General features: G+C 46.4%; 11 protein-coding genes across 11 annotated transcripts; 5 read left to right on the forward strand and 6 right to left on the reverse strand.

The window, feature by feature from the left end:
• Positions 1 to 797: 797 nt before the first annotated feature.
• KUCA_T00005378001 (uncharacterized protein) lies at positions 798 to 1,724 on the forward strand (the record flags this gene model as incomplete). The annotated part of the gene is made up of 1 exon (XM_022600568.1): positions 798 to 1,724. The coding sequence occupies one exon, from the start codon at positions 798 to 800 to the stop codon at positions 1,722 to 1,724; it is 927 nt and encodes a 308-aa protein (XP_022461377.1).
• A 450-nt stretch (positions 1,725 to 2,174) lies between these two features.
• Positions 2,175 to 2,954, reverse strand: KUCA_T00005379001 (uncharacterized protein; the record flags this gene model as incomplete). The annotated part of the gene is made up of 1 exon (XM_022600569.1): positions 2,175 to 2,954. The coding sequence occupies one exon, from the start codon at positions 2,952 to 2,954 to the stop codon at positions 2,175 to 2,177; it is 780 nt and encodes a 259-aa protein (XP_022461378.1).
• Positions 2,955 to 3,289: 335 nt separating this feature from the next.
• Positions 3,290 to 4,105, reverse strand: KUCA_T00005380001 (uncharacterized protein; the record flags this gene model as incomplete). The annotated part of the gene is made up of 1 exon (XM_022600570.1): positions 3,290 to 4,105. The coding sequence occupies one exon, from the start codon at positions 4,103 to 4,105 to the stop codon at positions 3,290 to 3,292; it is 816 nt and encodes a 271-aa protein (XP_022461379.1).
• A 784-nt stretch (positions 4,106 to 4,889) lies between these two features.
• Positions 4,890 to 5,714, forward strand: KUCA_T00005381001 (uncharacterized protein; the record flags this gene model as incomplete). The annotated part of the gene is made up of 1 exon (XM_022600571.1): positions 4,890 to 5,714. The coding sequence occupies one exon, from the start codon at positions 4,890 to 4,892 to the stop codon at positions 5,712 to 5,714; it is 825 nt and encodes a 274-aa protein (XP_022461380.1).
• A 342-nt stretch (positions 5,715 to 6,056) lies between these two features.
• Positions 6,057 to 7,334, reverse strand: KUCA_T00005382001 (uncharacterized protein; the record flags this gene model as incomplete). Its single annotated transcript, XM_022600572.1, has 1 exon — positions 6,057 to 7,334. One exon carries the CDS (start codon positions 7,332 to 7,334, stop codon positions 6,057 to 6,059), a length of 1,278 nt encoding a protein of 425 aa, XP_022461381.1.
• Positions 7,335 to 8,330: 996 nt separating this feature from the next.
• On the forward strand, positions 8,331 to 8,975 carry KUCA_T00005383001 (uncharacterized protein; the record flags this gene model as incomplete). Its single annotated transcript, XM_022600573.1, has 1 exon — positions 8,331 to 8,975. One exon carries the CDS (start codon positions 8,331 to 8,333, stop codon positions 8,973 to 8,975), a length of 645 nt encoding a protein of 214 aa, XP_022461382.1.
• Positions 8,976 to 9,757: 782 nt separating this feature from the next.
• KUCA_T00005384001 (uncharacterized protein) lies at positions 9,758 to 10,837 on the forward strand (the record flags this gene model as incomplete). The annotated part of the gene is made up of 1 exon (XM_022600576.1): positions 9,758 to 10,837. One exon carries the CDS (start codon positions 9,758 to 9,760, stop codon positions 10,835 to 10,837), a length of 1,080 nt encoding a protein of 359 aa, XP_022461383.1.
• Positions 10,838 to 11,133: 296 nt separating this feature from the next.
• KUCA_T00005385001 (uncharacterized protein) lies at positions 11,134 to 11,472 on the reverse strand (the record flags this gene model as incomplete). The annotated part of the gene is made up of 1 exon (XM_022600577.1): positions 11,134 to 11,472. One exon carries the CDS (start codon positions 11,470 to 11,472, stop codon positions 11,134 to 11,136), a length of 339 nt encoding a protein of 112 aa, XP_022461384.1.
• Positions 11,473 to 12,339: 867 nt separating this feature from the next.
• KUCA_T00005386001 (uncharacterized protein) lies at positions 12,340 to 12,684 on the forward strand (the record flags this gene model as incomplete). Its single annotated transcript, XM_022600578.1, has 1 exon — positions 12,340 to 12,684. The coding sequence occupies one exon, from the start codon at positions 12,340 to 12,342 to the stop codon at positions 12,682 to 12,684; it is 345 nt and encodes a 114-aa protein (XP_022461385.1).
• A 737-nt stretch (positions 12,685 to 13,421) lies between these two features.
• KUCA_T00005387001 (uncharacterized protein) lies at positions 13,422 to 15,251 on the reverse strand (the record flags this gene model as incomplete). The annotated part of the gene is made up of 1 exon (XM_022600579.1): positions 13,422 to 15,251. The coding sequence occupies one exon, from the start codon at positions 15,249 to 15,251 to the stop codon at positions 13,422 to 13,424; it is 1,830 nt and encodes a 609-aa protein (XP_022461386.1).
• Positions 15,252 to 16,051: 800 nt separating this feature from the next.
• On the reverse strand, positions 16,052 to 19,219 carry KUCA_T00005388001 (uncharacterized protein; the record flags this gene model as incomplete). The annotated part of the gene is made up of 1 exon (XM_022600580.1): positions 16,052 to 19,219. One exon carries the CDS (start codon positions 19,217 to 19,219, stop codon positions 16,052 to 16,054), a length of 3,168 nt encoding a protein of 1,055 aa, XP_022461387.1.
• Positions 19,220 to 19,449: the final 230 nt, after the last annotated feature.

Genomic DNA, 19,449 nt, shown 5'->3' on the forward strand with positions numbered 1-19,449 from the left:
CTCCTAACTCATCCACACCATCCTGTATCGTTTCATCGTCGTTATGTAAAGAACTCCGCGAACTGTGTATCTGCCGTCTCGATGCATCAAATGAAATTATGTCCAAGCCGTCTATTTTCGCCGGCTTGAGAGGACCAGAGCCTTTCGGGTATGTTTCCGGCGAGGCTCTTCCGGTTATGCTCGTGTTGGGAGTAGGCATAGTGAATCACACAACACTCAGGTCTTGTCTTGGGTCTCAGGGTCAAAGACTCTAATGAGATTTTGCTGTTTGCCACACACCGAAGGCTGGAAAAAAGGGACACGTCCACAACAACAATTATGTTGCAGCACAAAACACCCAAATATCACCACGAATCACTCACTATATCCAACGCGGTTGTCAAAAGCGAAAAAACCGAAACACGGACCGCAAACAGCCTCTGCATGTCAGTTTCTCATCCCGGTCGTGCAATCAAGTGATTAGGTGCCACACTACCAAAGAGAGGCTTGAGATTTCGTCAAATAGTTAGAAACCATTACGCAAAAAAAGGGCAACAACGAGTGATAATGACATGTAAAACCTGAATTATACAACTCCGCCTATCTAAAAATTCTTTCTCCCCAAGCAGCCCAACTTCACCCTCTGACTTTTCCTCCCAACTCCCGCAGACGGCTGAGGTTGGCACCCTCCAAGATCGGGATTGGTTTCGATTACACAGGTGCCTTATCGGGCAGCGAATTTTTCACATTTGCGCCAACAAACGTTGAACTTTCAAGACCCCAATCACAAACAGCCTTCCAGGAATTTCGTTGCGAACATGACTGAAGAATCCGAGGTATTCATGCTTGATGGGGCGCCGGAGAAGGACCCCAACAGAGTTCTTAAGGATGTTCTTGCTGGAACAGTGGGTGGTATCGCCCAAGTTCTGTCGGGGCAGCCATTCGACACCACCAAAGTCAGGCTTCAAAGTGCAGCTGAAGGGACGTATTCCGGTCCAATAGATGTCGTGAAGCAGCTACTGAAAAATGAAGGACCTCTGGGATTTTACAAAGGAACATTGACCCCGTTGGTTGGTGTGGGAGCTTGCGTGAGCATCCAGTTCGGAGTGAACGAGTTCATGAAACGGTTTTTTGCGGAGCAACAGTTAAAAAAGAATATTCCTGCTGGAACTCCACTCACTTCCAGCCAATTTTACATTTGTGGTGCTGCTGGTGGATTTGCGAACGGATTTCTCGCTGCTCCAATAGAGCACATCAGAATCAGGCTCCAGACACAGACTGGTGCTGTGAAGGAGTTCAACGGTCCTCTCGATACCATTCGCAAGCTATACGCTCAAAACGGATTGAAAACGATCTACAGAGGTATCTGGCCTACGCTTATCAGAGAGGCTCACGGAATTGGTATCTATTTCATGACGTTCGAGGCCTTGGTCAAGAATGAGATGACGAGTCGCAAGGTGGAGAGAAAGGAGATCCCAGGGTGGAAATTGTGTTCTTTTGGAGCTGCTGCTGGTTATTCCATGTGGCTGACAAGTTACCCTATCGATGTGATCAAGTCCAAGCTTCAGACCGACAGTTACACCCAACCTAAGTTCCGTGGTTCGTTGGACGTTGCCAAGTCTATCATGGCTACTAATGGAATCAAGGGATTTTTCAAGGGTTTTGTCCCCACAATTTTGAGGGCTGCTCCGGCGAATGCGGCCACCTTCTATGCGTTCGAGCTGACCATGAGGTTTTTGGGTTGAAGGAGAGCCGTTGTGGAGAGCGAAGAGAGATTTGGAAGAGTCTGTGAAGCGAGTCATCCATATAAAAACTGTGTATTGATGTGTTCTCCAGTTGCTACTAATAATTTGATTTTTGAGTTTTCTGGAACAGCCGTGTACAGTGTACGTGAACCCAGTAAACGGCAATAATACTGTGAAGTAACGTTGACCTATGAGATTTCCAAAGGCTCATTGAGCGCTATTACATCACAATCCTTTCTGTGAAATGAACCTCGCGGCCAATTTTGCGGCTGACGGTATTTCTCAGCGGCCTCTGGCTTCAGCGCCATGGTGAATAAAATTCCAGTATTCTTCAATGCAGTTGGTCCATTAGTCTTCTAGATATCTGAGCTAAACCTGGGCTAAGTAAGTCATCTTCATTGGTTGTTGGTCCTCAAGTGTCCTTCTATTCCATCTCTCTATTATCAGCTCTTACTGCTCATCCTCAAGTCTCCTCAACAGGTAATCTGTCTCCACCTTCTTCGTCAGGGGAATCACCAAGTCCTTGTAAATCCTCACCAACACCTCTGGCTTCACCTTACTCTGCGGGTTCTGACTGTACTTCATCGTGGGGTCTGTACCATATGCCTGTCCCTTCTCCAACAGTCTCAACAAGATTTTTTCCTCTACCGCCGAGTTCGTGATTGCATCCTCAATGCCCTCCACGTCCTTGTTCAAAATCAACTTGGTGAACCGCTCCGTTTCAGCTCTGAACTTAGCTTCCGCAACGAACTTACCAAAGTGGATTCGCCTCGAAAGAGCCTGGAGAGCCTCAATATCTGCGGTGCAAGTACTTCCTAGGTTTTCAGGCTGCTCACCTTCTCCAGCAGAGATCAACGGAACGATCTCGTGAATGTACATACGCATGATCTCATCGTTGGCATTGATCTCGTTGGAATAAGATGCTAGAACAGGTGGATAATTCAGTGGAGGAAGAAAACTCTTGAGCAGTTGATCAGGAAAAAATGGCGTTTCGTCTGGGGCCTCATACCGCCTCACCTGTGAATGTGCCTTTTCCAACTGCAACAATGACCACTCCAAGAACGAGCCCTGAAAATCCGGAATTGGAAACACATCCGGCTTATAAACGGAGGGCGACTGGAAAAACTGAGATCTCTCAATCAAATCGAAAATGATAGTGTCCTCCATGCGCACCAGCGCGTCTCTGATGTTGGCCAAATTGAGGACAGTTTCTGGTTTCATAAAGTCCATGGTTGAAAACGCACTAAAACAGGTTAAAAAGTCAAATTACAACAACCGCTTTGTTGTGATTGAATCTCCGGAGTAATCCACCCAAAAGTCTCAATTTTGTTCTTGTAAACCACCCACTGTTCGCTCAACTCCCGTGGTTATCGACTTCTCTTTTCTCCTCGTATGAATCACTTGCCGATGCCATTGATAGATACACGCTTATTCCTTCCCTAACGAGACGGTCATCATGAAAAGACTACAAGTCACCAGTGAAATAAACCACACATATGTATATATATATAAAAACCATGAGGTCCCGTACATTGCCCCAAATCCCGATTTTCGCCTAATAATGCTTATTTCTCGCCAAGTTTGCCGTCGCCATATCTAGGGGCAGGGCTCATATCCTCTGGCGCCGCACCTATCAAGATCGTAGACAGGTGTCTGAACCACAAAAAGCGGTTTATCCGCGCCAGTTTGTCCAGGCCAAATCCGTAGTTGTTATGAGCCTCGAGTAAATCGTGTTCACTGCGATCATTCAATTTACCCGAAAGAAGCAGATCGTGCGAGTATGGGTACGAATAGAGTATGTGGGTAACCTGTAATGCACCATAAACCAGAGTGAAAGCCACTACCCCAAACAAAATTGGTCGCCTGTTTTTCTCAAATTGCTCTTTTGCACCGGGCTGGTTCCGCAGGTTCTGGTAATCTTCCCAATTACCTGCGAAATCGTAGCGATAGTCTCTGAACCCACCAGCATCAAACGAGGAATGCGACCTCGGCCGATACGAATGAGCTGGCTTAGAACGAACCATTGAAGATCCATGGTCCCAACCCGTTCTATGGTTATCGTACAATGTTCTCCGCTTTGGATCCCTTAACAGGTGGTACGCGGCAAGTGCCTTCTTAAACCTTTCGTCGCGAGTTTTGGCGTCCAGCGCCACAAACATTTCGTGCGCACTTGAATCCGGATGATACAGCTTAGCAAACTTATGGAAATGCGCTTTGAGCGACTTCGCGTCCACTGGAGCCGTTCTAGAAAGAGCAAGAACTTCGTATGGGGATGGGTCTGATGATGAGGGCCATTTTGACAACAATGCGGACAACTCCTCGTCAGATACAGCGGTCGATAATCGTTTACACGACGTTGAGAACAACCTGAGACCCAGCATCAAACATCAATACCGTTGGGGTGTGGTTGAGAGGGAAGAAAGATAGAGCAATCCGTGATTTTGACTGCCGTTAAGGCCTATCCTGGTAGTGTCCCACCAACGGGGAACTGGGTAGTGCACTACAATTACTTGAAGAAGTCTGAAAAGCCGGAGTAAAACGTGTACTTTATAAAAAAGGCGCTAGAATTCTTCTCAGATATCATTCAGTTGGTTTCTGGTATTCTAAAATGCCTTTTTATGATTGTGGTGTACTGAAAACTAATCACTCGATGGGTCGTCGCGGGTATCGGTCGCTTCTGTGCTTGAATCGGACACTTCCTCAGCCAAACCGAGAATGAAACTATGATTCAGTGTTCCCTGAATCTTTTTCGGCACAGAATCTGTGATTTTTTCATTTTTTACCTCAAAATACCTTCTTAAACTCCCTGTGGTCACTGCCTTTTATCTTGGGTTATGTGCCCGAGTGGAAAACAGATCGAAACGCACGTGACCTCTGAGATTAGAGATAACCTCAGAAGGAGGCAAAACACCCTCATTATTTCCTTTAAAATCTCAAAAATACCTCATTTAACCCATTCAGTATTCTTTAGAAGCTTCAGTTGTCTTAAATATTAACTCAGATCTCATTCTAGCCTATTATTGGGTTGATCAACACACTCTGAACCATTACACCAAAGTCGTGTCCCATCCACTATCGCCAAACGCATTTTTTTTCGGGCGCCCTCTTGGAACAAGACATCCTTTAAAAGAACCACCAACGAAGTGTTTAATATAATAAAGCAGCATGTCCTGGGACGACGAAGACTTTGATGTGAAGGCTGATGAGGCCACAGCTGTTTCAGGAGCCTGGGATGACGATTTCAAGGATGATGACGACGGAGAGATTCTGGAGTCCTGGGACCTGGATTCAGACGAGGAACGTGAAAAGAAGCGCAAGCAAGAGGCCGAAGTCAAAGCCAAGAAGCAAGCCGAATTAGAGGCCAAGAAGGCTAAGGAAGCAGCCAAGAAATCGGGCAAAAAGAAGCTTCTGGAAATCGACCTTGTGGACGAGAAGACCCGTAAGGAGATGCTGAAGGACGCCGAGCTCAACAGTGACTTGAACAACGCTGCCGATCTGTTTGGTGGCCTCGGAGTTGCCGATGAGCACCCCAGAGCCGCTGCTACACGCAAAATCTTAGAAGCTGAAAAGAGCAAGCCCAAGTTCGGCAAGGACACTCCTCTGGACGCACACCCAATTTTCCATCCACAGAACAAGGCGGATTTCGAGAAGCTAAGAAAGACCTTAGGACCAATCCTGACGAAGCTTGCTGACGAGAGCAGTCTAAACTACACGTCTTCTCTTGCAATTGACCTGATCAGAGACCTTTGTGGCCCTCTCACCGTGGAGAGCACGAGGAAGGTTGTGAGCACAATCAATGCCTTGGTCACTACCAAGGCTCGCGAGGAGAGACAGGCAAGACTCTCAAAGGCCGGAGGTACAGCCACCGGAGGAGCTGGAAAGAAGAAGGCTAAGGCCGCTGCTCCAAAGACCGCGAGTGCCAGTTTCAAGCAGGACGAAGGGCATGACATGACTAACTACGATGAGCTGAGCGACGACGACTTTATGTAAAGAATAGGAGAGTTAAATCAAGAGTTGTTGATATAGCAATTGAAGTGGTCTAGTAGCAAGTCATTGGTGTGGACACTAGTGCTATCCACGATAGTGTCAAAGAGAAGAACTAACCAACAGCTCTCCCCTTTAACACTGAAATGAAATATTGAAGGAGCAATAGTTTCGGGGACCACCGTATACCAAACTCCCAGACTACAATTAGCTGGACCTCATACTTAATAAACATCCATTCTTGTTATGTCCTCTAAAAACCCCTCAACGGCGCGCGCTGAAATAACCCAAAATATAAACCCAGCCATATATTCACCTCCATAAAAAGCCACAAAACGGCCTCAAGCCTCAGTTCTTGTTCACGGCACCTGGACACTTATTCTTGGAAATGTGTTCCTCCATCCACACAGCGTTGGTCTCGAAGAACTGGAAGCACCCAGCACATCTTCCTCCAATGGAATTGCGCATCGAGGATTTTGTTCCTGGAGGATATATAAAGTGAAGGGCCTTGAGATGAACCTTGAAAGTGTCTCTGCGGGAGAACCCGCCAGTGGTGTGGCACTTTGTGCCGGAGCGAAGAATGGTGCTCTTTCCGTCGTCGTCAGATCCTTCTTCGGAATAGAATGGACACATAAAGGCCTTTGCAGCCAAATGCTTCTTCATGTGACGAGTAAGATACGATTTCACCTTGAAATTGGAGGCACAATCTGGACACTGGTACTGGGAACTTTCGGATGCTGACGAGGACCGCGGCTGGTCAAACACATCTGCAACATCCTCGACAGAAGATGAAATCACGGAAAAATCGTGCAAATTAAAATCTTCGTCCTCCTGCTTGATGTGGTGGTATAAATTGTTATCGAGAGGCGATATTTCGCCATCCGAAGGAGGCTCTTTTTTGGCCATGTAGACATGGACTAGTTCGGACTCTTGAGATGAAAAAATCTCAGAGTGTTGACTCGACTTGGACAACACCATCTCGTCGTCAAGCGCAAAACCATCAATAAGATTGTCAAATAGTCCACCAACAACCTCTTCATCTTCGTCGTCCTCAAGAGCCATCTCGTCTTCAAATTGCTCTTTCACCATCTGGTACTCCACAAATCCCACGTACTCCTCCTCGTAGAGTGATGTGTGTGCGGAGAAGTCGCTGGCGTACATTTGGTGGTGCGAGCTCCCGTTATTGGTGTGTTGATGGGAACTGGATAGGCACATAGGATGCAAGTGCTGTGGTTGCTGGTTTAGATTAAACCCCAGCTGGGTCATTTGAGACGGCTGTGATTGCCAGGGCGAGTACTTGGACTCAGATTCAAGCATGGCTCGTGGCATGCTCTGCTGGGCTTGTTGAGCCTCGATATCGTCGTCAAGATACGATCCAGCGCTGGAAGGTAACACCAACGAGCGGACGTCCCACCCAAAAGGGTTCGGATCGTTCATATCAAACGAATCCACCGCAGCAGGTTTCACCAGCGAATCTCCTCCCAATATAATCTGTTTTACCTCAAGGTTGCCAGGAAACAAGTCACTCTGGCGCTTCTCGGAAGACCCCAGCGTCTGAAAAATGTGTAATATTCTGCGCCACATCAGGCGAAAATGCGATATCAGAATGGAAGCGTACGAATTCATCTTTCCATTAATGCAAAGGAAAAAACCCAGTCTTTGATCAGCTATTGCAAAGGCGGAAGAAACGACTGTAAGAGTGATAGAACAAGACAAGTTTAGTGCCGACACTCAAACTTAGCAAAAACAGATATTAACGATAGATTCAAGGTAGCCAAAACTGATTTGCAAAATATTTGAAATGTTCAATGATAATAAAAGCTTGGAAAAAGATTTGACAGTAAAAAGGGGATGAAGAAGACAAGAAACGAAAACACTACTCTTTAAGGCTTCGTACCTGTGTGCTTACGAAAAGCTAATCGCAAAGTGCGTCTACTGGGCGTATCGAAATTCCAAAAAAAACTCCCAAAAAAAGCTTAATGCTGAAAACTGTGGATATTCTAATCGCAACGAAGCATTATGCATATTACTCTTTAGTGAAATTTTAACGGTCAGATGGCGTGCCAAGATATATGTTCCTGGGGAAACGGACCTTTTAGTTGGAGGTAGTGATGGATTGCTGGTGGTTTAGTTTTTGCCGAGAGGATCGACTTGAGTCCAGCAGATTTGGTTGCACAAAAGGTTCATCTGTTATCTACGGACAATACGATTTGGTCTGTTTCACAGCCAGTTATTGGATGAGATCATTTTCGCGCAGACAGACTTTGGCGGGTCTGGTGCCGTGCGAGTCTGTTCCGAGACCGGGAGATGTGTCTGTTTCACAGGGAATTAGGCTATTCACGACGAAACCGGTAGCCGCCAACTCGAATCGGGACTCCGCGGAGCATGTGGATTGTGTCCGGCACAAATGGTTTTACGAGAACCGCGGCTCAATGAACCACTTGGCACGTGATTTGGTGAAACTAGTTAAAACACTACCAGATTACGAAGCCCTGAACTCTTGACTTTCTACACCGTCAGCGCACTACCCCCACATTAGCCTATTTGTTTATCGGGCTAACCTGGAGAGCATGATCCTCGACGCTTTCTGCTCTCTGTATTTGTTGCACCGCGAAACCAACCATGAGTGAATCGGTCGATACATTATTCAACAAGGCCATAGATACCATCCAGTTGCTTTCGAGCAACAAACATTACCTCCCGCGGCCGCCCATGGAGAGCAGAATCAAGCTGTATGGACTGTACAAGCAGGCTACACAGGGCGACTTGAGAGATCTGGCAAACGTTCCAGAATCAGGAGTGGACAGACTGAAGTACGAATCATGGCTGGCCAATCATGGACTTGATCCCACACTGGCCAAAGTGCAATACGTTGCCTGTCTATTGGGCACAATGAAGCTGTACGAGAACGATGAAAATTTCCGGGACTCGAAGCTGCTTTTTGACGAGCTTGAGTATCTATGGGACCAGTTCAAGGAAGGAGATAACGATCAGGCGTACCACCAGTCGCGCGACCGGTACGAGCTCGTGAAATGGCAGAACAACGTGAACTACAGATTGAACCAGCTGACGCGATTGGTCGAGGAAACACGCAGGCGTCGTATCCCGGCTGAAGAGACGCCGCGTCCATCGCGGCTTGCTTGGAAACGCTGGATTTTGGAGTTAGTGGTGATGTACTTTTGTTGGAAACACAACAAGGAGTTGGTGGAGTATGCAACTAAGCTCAGGACGCTATTGAACAGGCTTTACGTAATATATTTGAAATAAACGCGCGATGACTTTGGCTAGAAACGACTTTCGAGTCATGCGTTCAGCCGCTTTGTCAGTACACGATCTCTCGACCGAACAGCCCGGTAAATGACTTGCGCTGTAATCAAGCGAGATGAGCACCGTGGCTGCAAGCCAAAGCCAAGTCCCTCGACCGACGTCCCAAAAGAAATTCTAGGGCCGGACCCAGAGACAATAACGCAATTCTGCAATAAAGAATCACAGGTTCCGCTATAGCCGTGCCTGGGAACCGTTGCGAAGCCGTCGAGGCTACCGACCAACGGCTGAGTCAGTACCGTGTAAGCCGGCCGAGGACTATGCTGTAAAAAAAGGCCGCACCCCCCCTCCCTCGTAAACGCGTTGATGGGTTGACAGCAACTATCAATATAAATAATAGTGCATGAAAATATACAACAACTCTGGGAATGCAAATATGAAGCGTACATATTAATATATTACCAATGTCCACCCAGACCACGTGGATTTAACTTAAAACTTAAGTTATTGAAGGCCCCCGGTAACCACGGGGCCGGTTCCGACACAGTGCATGTAAAGTACATGCAGGGATACAGTGAGGACCCTTCAAGGAGACCAGTGGAAGATATATAGCACAGGAAAATCGCTCTTTTGCTGTTTGCCGTTTGCCGTTTGCTGTTTGCTAGTTGCTAATTGATAGCCGCTAATTACGGGACGTTGAATATTTCAATTTATTACTTTATTTAGACCAGGCTCTGCCGTTTATTTTAAAGTCAAAGTGTGCTTTACTCTATTGTTCTCTCACCATGTTCAACACCAAAAGGTCAACCGTTCCCACCAGTGAAGAGGACGCGGAAATGCTTGAACTCGGCTTCAGAACCGACGAACAGCTTAAGAATCTCAAGAATTCAAACCGTACACTGAAGATTGCAGTTTCAGTGTTAGGCTTGCTGGTGACAGTTCTATGCGCAGAGTTCGCAGCTGTTATCCACCGGTTTAGCGTCGTCGAGTACCTCACTGAACACGTTCTAATAAAACAACCAACAGAATACAATGTGGAGGTTCTCACACGAAACGTGCAGGTGGTTCCAGTCCACTCACACAACGACGAGATGAGATACGTGCCTTTCTTCGATGCGTATACGAAGGGCTGCAACTCCATAGAGGCAGATACCTGGTATCTACCAGAGCATCCTGACACATTACTGGTTGGGCACAACAAGGGATATTTGAGGAAAGATAACACGCTGGATAACCTTTATTTGGACCATCTGTGGCATTCGCTCATAGATGCCAACTCCGAGTCTGAGGATGACAAGATCAACGGCATCTTCTACAATAGTCCAGAAGCAACCACATATTTCTACATAGACGTGAAGTCTGATGGAATAAAGACCTTGGAATTGTTGGAGGAAAAACTCAAGGAATTTCTTGATCGCGATTTCCTCACAACGTTCAACCAGACCAGTGGAGAGTTCATCGAGGGTCCTCTGACGGTGGTGATCACGGGTGCTTATCCATACGACTATATTGTCTCCAAGGACTTCAGATACATGTTCATAGATGCCCCACTTAATCTCCTGGAGGATGAAGCAGATCTGTATCCTGCCCGCAACGTGTCCATTTTTGCATCGTGCTCTCTGGAACAGATCACTGGACTGAAAAATAAACCCTGGAACTATGTCCACGGTATCACCGAAGATGACCTTGAGAAGGTCAGTAGCACCTTGGCACGTGCTCATGAGATCGGCTTGCAAACAAGAATATGGGATACCCCAGCTTGGCCATTGTATGTTCGGAATGGCGTTTGGAGGCAATTAATTGAGTCTGGAGCAGATTACTTGAACGTGGATGACTTGAAGGCTGCCACCGGTGAGTTATGGTGACCCAGCAGCTAAATAGAGAAAGATCACGGTCTGATAAGATGGCACCTTCGTGATAATCCAATTGCCGTGTTTTCACCATGTTCGACAAATCTACAATTCTTCTACCACTCTACAACTCTTTGCGAAGAAAAATGTTCCAATGATTCCAACTCCCATGACCCAATGACAAACTTGCCCTTTCTGTTTTCAGTGCTGTGTATTTTTCTAGCCTCTTTTCGTCTTTTTAACGTTTCTCTGTACTTTTGAACACCATCCTCGTATATTTAAACCGTGTTTTTACAGCAGTGTAAAGTTTTTCAGAACTTCATGAACTTGCTCGACTTGGACTTCTTGGCCCGCTGGTACGCAGTATGTCTGCTGGTCTTCCATCCAGAAGTCGACACTTTCTTTGCATCCACTTCCATCTCAACCTCAGCAGCCTCGGCAGGCTGTTCCTCAGTTTCAACAGTCTCCTTCACGGGCTCTTCGTAGCCTGGAATTGAGTGAACAAACTTGTTCGAGGTAGGAGCAGGCTCCTTACCGGCAGCACGCATTGCAATCCTTGCATTTCTCTCATCCACTTTCCTCTGTGGCTCTCCCTTTCTCTTGACGGCCTTAGCGGCAAGCTTGGACTTGGCTCTGATAGATTTAGCCATTGTGGTGTGGTGTGGTTTGGGTGTCTTAAAGAACTATCTCCCTTTACAATTTGCAGATATTTTTTTTAGCCAAAAAAATCTGCAATGAGGGTCGTGCACAAAAGAATCATGAGCCACACGTGTCAAACTGAAGTGCGCAACACAAATAGAGCAATGTTACATAATTAATTACATAATTCCATGCACGTGACCTAATACAGGGCTAGTTGAACCCTTTCTATAATCCTTGTGTTTCGCACTTCCTTTCTCAGCGTTTGACAAGAAATTGGGAAGTACACTCTGAGGGCCTAGCACTCTCCCATCGCCGCCCCCCTTGTAGAAAAAATTCTCAACTTTAACTCTTGAGACTCTTTGTTTCAAGACATCATCAGTTGACTATTAAGCAAAGATGTATGTGTTGAGTTATATTTCTGAACCATGAGGATACTTAGACTGAGGCTTGGTTGTTGGCGTTGATTAGTTAGAGTTATTCAGAGGTTATTCAAACTCCAGCTTCGCAACTGATTTGGTCAAACAAGAGACCTCCAGTTTTCCAGATGTCAACAAGGCTTCAACAATCGGAAGTGTTTCTCAAATTGACAACGAAACCGTGCCAACCTCATACCTGTATCCTGTCTTATGACCAATTACTAACTATTTATCAGGGCTAACTTACGTACTCAAAAGAGATTAGCAGCCAGCGTCATTGGTGTTGGTAAGAGAAAGGTTTGGTTGGACCCAAACGAGACCTCTGAGATCGCTCAGGCCAACTCTAGATCCGCCATCAGAAAGTTGTACAGAAATGGAACCATCTTGAAGAAGCAGGTCACCGTCCATTCCAGATCCCACGCTAGAGCCGTCGCTGAGTCCAGAAGAGGCGGTCGTCACATGGGTTACGGTAAGAGAAAGGGTACTGCCGAGGCTAGAATGCCATCTGCCGTTTTGTGGATGAGACGTCTCAGAGTCCTGAGAAGATTGCTCGCCAAGTACCGTGCCGCCGGAAAGATCGACAAGCACCTATACCACTCTCTGTACAAGAGTGCCAAGGGTAACACCTTCAAGCACAAGCGTGCCATCGTCGAACACATCATCCAGGCCAAGGCTGAGGCTTCCAGAGAGAAGGCCCTGAAGGACGAGGCTGACGCCAGAAGATTGAGAAACAAGGCTGCCCGTGAAAGAAGACAACAAAGAATCTTGGAGAAGAGAGAGGCCCTCTTGAAGGACGACGAGTAAGTTGATTCCTGGACGGTGGAGGCTCTTGAAGTTTTTGCCGTTTAGAGATTTATAGCCTGTTTAACTTTCCACATAATTCGTTCGGCGACCGTGAGGTTGTCGGAATGTCAATGAAAAACTGTAGCGTCAGGAGAATTGGATGCAGAAGCAATTTGACACCAAAGTTGATGAAATCGAGGAGTAAGTTGAGAATAATCGCAGCAACTTGGGGTTCAGCTAGATTTACTCTCATTTCCAGCATTTTTAGCCTGATATTAACGATAACAGTGATCATGATGGGTATTGAAAAAAGTCACCTGCAGGCTCGTCAGTTCGGGCACTCTTGCTATTCTAATTATCTCACGATCTCCCAAATTCTTCACCCTATTTGCCAAATTTAGTATGAAATTATAAAAGTGTTTTTTTGAGTTGTCCTGAATGGCAACTCAATAATTTCGATTTTGAAGGCTGCTCCTTATTGAGTGACGACTACCTCTCGTAGACCTAATATGCACCTCTGTAGGCTGCATTAACTGTCTATAAAACCAACATCTGGTCTCCAATCTCACCTCAAATGACTAGAATATCTGCTTTTTAAAGAAAAACTTATTTCTCAAACTCGATCTCTTGATCTCAAATGTAATATATAAAAATACAGGAGCGGCTCGGCTAAAAGGCCGTGTCGCCATGAAGGGCCTAGACTCTTCCAGCAGCCTCACCAACCACCACTTCAAAATCCTCATCTCACCTTTTTAGTCTCACCAGAAGTAATCCTCAAGCTTCCCAACTTCATCCTCAGACTTTATCTGAACCATGCATCCGCCAGCACCTGGCAAATCCCCGTCCGCAGCAAACTGCTGGACACCATGCATGATGGGTGTACCAGGCATGGATATTGTGGACGGCGTAATGGTTGGCAGTCCAGGATGTTGAAGATGTCCATGAGTTTGCGCTTGATGAAGAAATTCAATGGACTGCGTCTTAGGCTCCGACTTGAGGGAAACGGGTGATTTTTCACACAGGAACCTAGGAGGGTAGATGCGCCGCATGGTGGTGACGGGCTGCTGGGCATTGTCGAAAGGATCGACTCTGGAAAACTCCCATAGCAAAATTGCCCTCACCTTGTGGCGGTCAATATCACTAAGACTGAGGTTCACTCGCTTGATATCGCGTTTCATGTCGTGCGAATCCGCTATGAACACACACTGTTGAACGGTGATTCCACGAACAGCACTAGCCACCAACTGATCCAATGGCTGGACTGTTTCCCCGCGCCGAAGGGTTTCTTCGACCAGCGAACCAATTCCTTCAAACAGCGCATTCCAGTAGTCATTGGCCAAACGGATCTTGAATTCCACCTGGTTTCCGTCAAAGTGCGGGTCCAACTTCTCGAAAGTGGCCACCACCTGCCTTCCAAAGGAATACACTGTGGTATACACACACCAACATCTGTCTGAATCAGCAATTCCAGTCATCGATACATCAGAGGCCACAGAGTATTTGCCGCTAACGAGATCCTCGGAAAGAGGAGGCGCATTCAATGCCACCATTCCATGGATGATGGGAACAGGTGGAACATCTGGTCTCGATCCAGTCTTGCCAACGCAAGAGGAAATAGAGCCCACTAGCCCGTACAAGTCCGGGAATCGCTTGGTAATGTTAGCGTTCTCCTTGATTCGAAGAGGAGGGTCGAGGAAATCAGACTGTCTCAACATGGAGAACACATGGGAACGGGCTCCGTTCTGGTACGACATTTCAAACCCTAGAAGTAACATGTCTAAGTGGGAAAGATCAGGGTGGGATTCGGGCTGTGGCAAATATTCAGCAACAACACCAGAATCAACAGAGTCATCCTTTGGAGCAGCTTTAACCGGACTTTCCTGGATCATCTTGGCTGTCTGGACATTTCCCAAATCGTTACCAAGGGACTTTGCAAACGTGATTGAACTGAAAACATCATCAAAACGGCGAGCGGCACGTGTATTGCTTGGCCCGTTTTTGATTAGATCGATTATTTCGTCGTCCTTGTTCAGATTCTTGATGACTTGGATGTGGGATGAAACTTGTTTGCGCGTGCGCACCTTGCCTGTTTTGGTGCGAATAAAATCACTAATAAGCTCATTACGACCACAAGACCGACCGCTCACTTTGATTTTGTTAAGTCCTTTCTTGGGGATGATTCCAAGCGCCTCGACGAACGCATCCTGGACGTCCTGCGACCAGATCTGCTCAGCGTCTTCATCTCCGCCGTCCTCATCCTCACCAACTTCCAAAGCATCTTGAGAGTCTTCATGCTTCACCTTGATGCGTTTGGATTCATTTATCTGCATAGAGGAATCAACCGAACGTTTCCGCTGGATACTCTCGGGGCTCACGATCCCGGTGTCTGCAACAGTGCGCTGCGTGGGCGTCTGATTCAGTGCTTGGCCGTTTCTTGGGCCCAAGGCACTTATGTCGTGTACGGAGTATACCTGTTGTCCATTGGCATCCAACGATACATCCACTATGACCTGGGATCCCATACCGCGTAGTTCTGTCGATGGAGGGGTCAGATTGACGGGCTCTGGTGTGCTTGATCTCTCCATCATAGGAAGAGATAGACTAATGAATGAAAATGACCAATCAAGCTTGCTTCGGTAGAAATCACAGGCAAGTACTTGGAAATGCAAATAGGCCGCAAAACTGCAAAGGAGTGAAACAGTAGTTGGGATTTCAGCCTATTTGGCGATGCAAAATATGATCAAAGCGAGTTTTAACCGCTTTATCCAAAACCTGAAGAAAAGTTCAGGAACTGGCAGTCGCTCGGAAAATGGAGTCTCGAAGGCTGAAATAAACCTTCAGAATAGAAAAGAAAACCAAGGACAGTGCTGAAAGGAGTGATGGCTTGCTGTCGGGGCCTTCGCGCGCGCTTTTTCAGGTCTCCGCGGTTGTTTTTGGCAGATGATAAACTTGTGGAAGACGCACGGTATTCCAGGATAGAATGAACAATAACTTGGCTAGTGCAAAGGAGGACCAAGCTTGCGATCTTTGAACGGCGAAACGAAATCAGCAGAAGCGTGAACACAACACGCATTCACAACAATCACCGAAATGGGCTCCTTTTTCGCTCTTTTTCCATTCGGTTGCTCCGCCTCTCGCCGAAAGGGGAACCGGGATCGTGGCGCACCAGGGGTAAACAGGTGGCTGATGACGCACTTATGTAATGACTTTAACTGTTTTGGGAGTACACATACCTATTGTTGTGAACACGAGATTTAGTTTGAAACAAGACATTATAATTGTTATACAGACTATGCTTGTTTTTGGAGGATGCCTTTCTGGAAAAAGTACCAGTGCAACATCTTCTTCTCCTTCTTCTTCACCAATGAACCTTTTTTGCTGGCTTGAACTACTCTGAATCAGACTGCAGGTACTCGGCATAATCATCAGCAGAAGCGAACAAAGGCAATTCCTTCACCTTCTGTCTCTTCGACTTCTTATCATCGTCGGCGCGAGATCTCTTGTTGCTCTTTGGTTTCTCTGGCTCGGAATCCTCTTCCTCATCATCGTCAGATCCAAAGTCAATCTCTTCACTATCAAGCTCATCGTCAGAATCGCCCTTCATCAGCTCTTGGAGCTCGGCATCCGAATCTTCCGATCCCTCAGATACTTCAGCACCATCTTCTATATCGTCAGACAAATCTGCCTCATTAAGAGCATACAGGCCTTCTTCATTTTCATCATCTTCATCATCTTCATCTTCGTCACCAACAGAGATGTTTGCGAGTTCCTCGTCATCGTCATCATCATCACTCATCTCCATATCGCTCAAACCACTCACGTCATCTTCAGAAAAGTCCACTTCATCTTCGTCGTCTCCCTCAACGTCTGGGTTCGATTTAACAAGTGCCTGCCAGACCTGATCATCATCTAGGTCGGATCCCTCGTCGTCCTGTTGTGCCTTCTCGTTCACCTCACGATCAAACTTGGAACTAGCCATCTTGGACTGTTTGTTGGAAAAGTACTGGTGGAAAAACAAATCCTCTGGTTTCACATCCTCCACACGCTTGTGGATCCAGTCACGGGTGTTGACTGGCACACCATCCCCACCCATCGCCGAACGGTTAGAGGACTTCACCAGCAAAGCCCCAGTATGTGCACCTCCAAGCGGTTGCATGATGGAAGAGCCACGTGAAACTGGCTTCTGCTTTGCGTTACGGTAAACGAACTTATCTAGGAAATGGGCCAGAGTGTACAGTCCGAGATCGGGCTTGCCCATCTCAGTCGCGTCACCTTCGAGCAGTGAAGAGGCATAAAGAGCCACTGTTGGGTGGTAGTGGTTGAGGAAAAAATCATTCTCCCAAAGAGACGATTTTCCAGCATTGGCGAAACGCGGATCACGTTGTTTTGGGTCATAAGCGTCGGCAATGGATTCAGTTTTGACTGCAGTCTTGGTCTCGGATGATTCTCCGTCTTGCTCATCTCCTGATTCGGCCTCCTCATCCTTTTCATTAGGAGCGTTTAAAAACAAGTTCCTAATTTCAGGAATTGACTTCTCCAACTCAATTAACAGATATACCATACCAGCAACAGTACCAATATTCAGCCAATGGAGGCAGATCTGGCAGATACGCTTGACAAACGCGAAAACACGTGCCTTATCAGTATCCTCTTTGATAGACTTGAACAACAAATTCAGATATATTCCTTGTTTCGAAGAAGTCAGCAATCTTGTGTCCAACAAAGACTCATAAAGAGTCCTATAGTATCTGTCTCCACCAAGTCCTTTCTTGGATGTCACGCTATGGATCAGAATCAGAGCCTGGACCGAAGTGTTAAAGTTGGTCGAATGGGTGATCTTGAAAAGAGCCTCGAGATGTGACTCAAAAACATCGAGAGGCAAGTTCGAGAAGGGGAACGAACGGTTAAGACCAGTCAAAACTGCAGAAAATAGCTTGGAGTTCTTTTCCTCCGCAATCTCAACATCAGACTTATCACTCTTGACCGATTTCCCACCCTTCTTACCTTTCTTGGCGTTTCTTCTTTTCTTATCCTTGACCTCAGTTGCCTTGATCGTTGAAATGTTCTCTGGGTCAGTCTCCAGGAGGAGCTTCTCGAAGATGGAGAAATAGGCCCTGCACAATGAGTTGGCCAATTCCTCCTCACGCCTTGTGAGAATAGTCTGGTTGAGAGTCAAAACAGAATAGTACATCGCATGGTGCTCGTTTTTCTTTCTGAATAGAATGTCAATCACAGCATCAACAATGATCTTCTTCATGGCTGGATGCTGTTGTTCTAACTGCAGAACCTGGTACGATGTCTTGGATGAAACTTTGTTGTCAATATCACCAAGCTTGTTAACACCAAGTCTCAGCAAATTGGCTTCCTGTTCTGGCTTGGCCTTCAAAAGCTCAAAGATATATCCGACGGTCTTTGTTCTCACGTGGACAATGGTATCGTGCGACAAGATCTCCAGGATCGAAATCAACTTGAAAAATTCTTTCTTTAAAAAGTCTTCGAAGTAAAAGATCGCCAACTGTGTCTTGCTCAGGCTGTTGGACAATGGTTGGTTCTTGAAGTATCTCAGCTTGCGGTCAGGCAAAACTCCGTTCACCATTAAATCCACCACTGCAGTTATACTCTGTAGAGCAGCAGTCCTTGCCTTTTTCTCACACATACCAATCAGGTTTGCAATGGCCTTCGTGTTGTGAAGAGGCGCCTCTTGCACCAACAGTGTGAGGGCTGAAATTTTATCGTTCAGCGTACCACTTGTCAACACTTGCGACAAGAATCTCTTCTGAGAAGAAGATTTGGCAAACTCGCCCGCATAAACGTCGTTTTCTTCCTGGACAATCCTCTCCGCCTTTTTGTACAGAGAATCTATCTCGTGCTGAGTAAGTCTTTCGGCATCTGGTGCAGGTGGAAGTTCCACATTATACCAGTCGTTTCTAGCTGGAACCACAAGCTTATCTGTTATCACGTTCTGAAGTTCTGTGACTTTTCCGGATTTCTTTTTGAAATCTTCCTGCTGGGGTGGCTGTGATAATTTTTCTGGTTCTTCAGACTTGTCGGACTCCTGGACGGGATCCTCTTCGTCAGATTGCTGAACCTCAGCTTCTGACTCGATTTCTGGCTCAACCTCAGCCTCTTCCTCTTCTTCAACATCGGAAACAACGTCTGGAATTGTTCCATCCAATCCAAGTTCCTTCATAAACTTGCTGACATCACTTTGAAGACCATCTCCAGACTTTCCATCATCTTCGAACTCCTCCTCGCTCAAGTCATCATGGTCAGAGAGTCCGTTGAGAAGCTTCAAATCCTCTTCAGTGGCACCAAGTTCCAGAGCTTCACGACGAAGAACATCGTCCTGTTCTGTGAGGTTTGCTGCGGTTTTTGCCTGTGGCTTTGCAACAGGTTTGGATGACTTTTCGGCAGGTTTGGGGGCCTTCTGATTCGGGTTGGTCTGCTTCGCAGATGCGGCCTGCTTGCCTCCCTTAGCTTTGGGCTTTTCGCCAGTTAACTTGTTGGCAATCTTATCCCTCAAAGAAGAAAGATTAAGACTAGGCAACGACTCCATGTTCAAAACTGTTGTTTGGATCGAATATGGTTAACGTGAGGAGAGACTACTATACTGATATCTTTTTATGCAAGCTCAAAAAAAAAATATTTTGGGGCCGGGTAAATCTGTCAAATTTCACTCGGGTCATCAATTCCACAGAGTACTTAGCGAGCTAGGACAAAGTAAGTATGAAATTGGAAAACACAGCAATTGAAGCAGAAAATTGCGGCTGATTGAGAAATAGTAAC

The sequence above is a fragment of the Kuraishia capsulata genome, genomic scaffold, assembly GCF_000576695.1.
Source record: "Kuraishia capsulata CBS 1993 genomic scaffold, Kuraishia_capsulata_scaffold_6, whole genome shotgun sequence".
Classification (NCBI taxonomy): domain Eukaryota; kingdom Fungi; phylum Ascomycota; class Pichiomycetes; order Pichiales; family Pichiaceae; genus Kuraishia; species Kuraishia capsulata.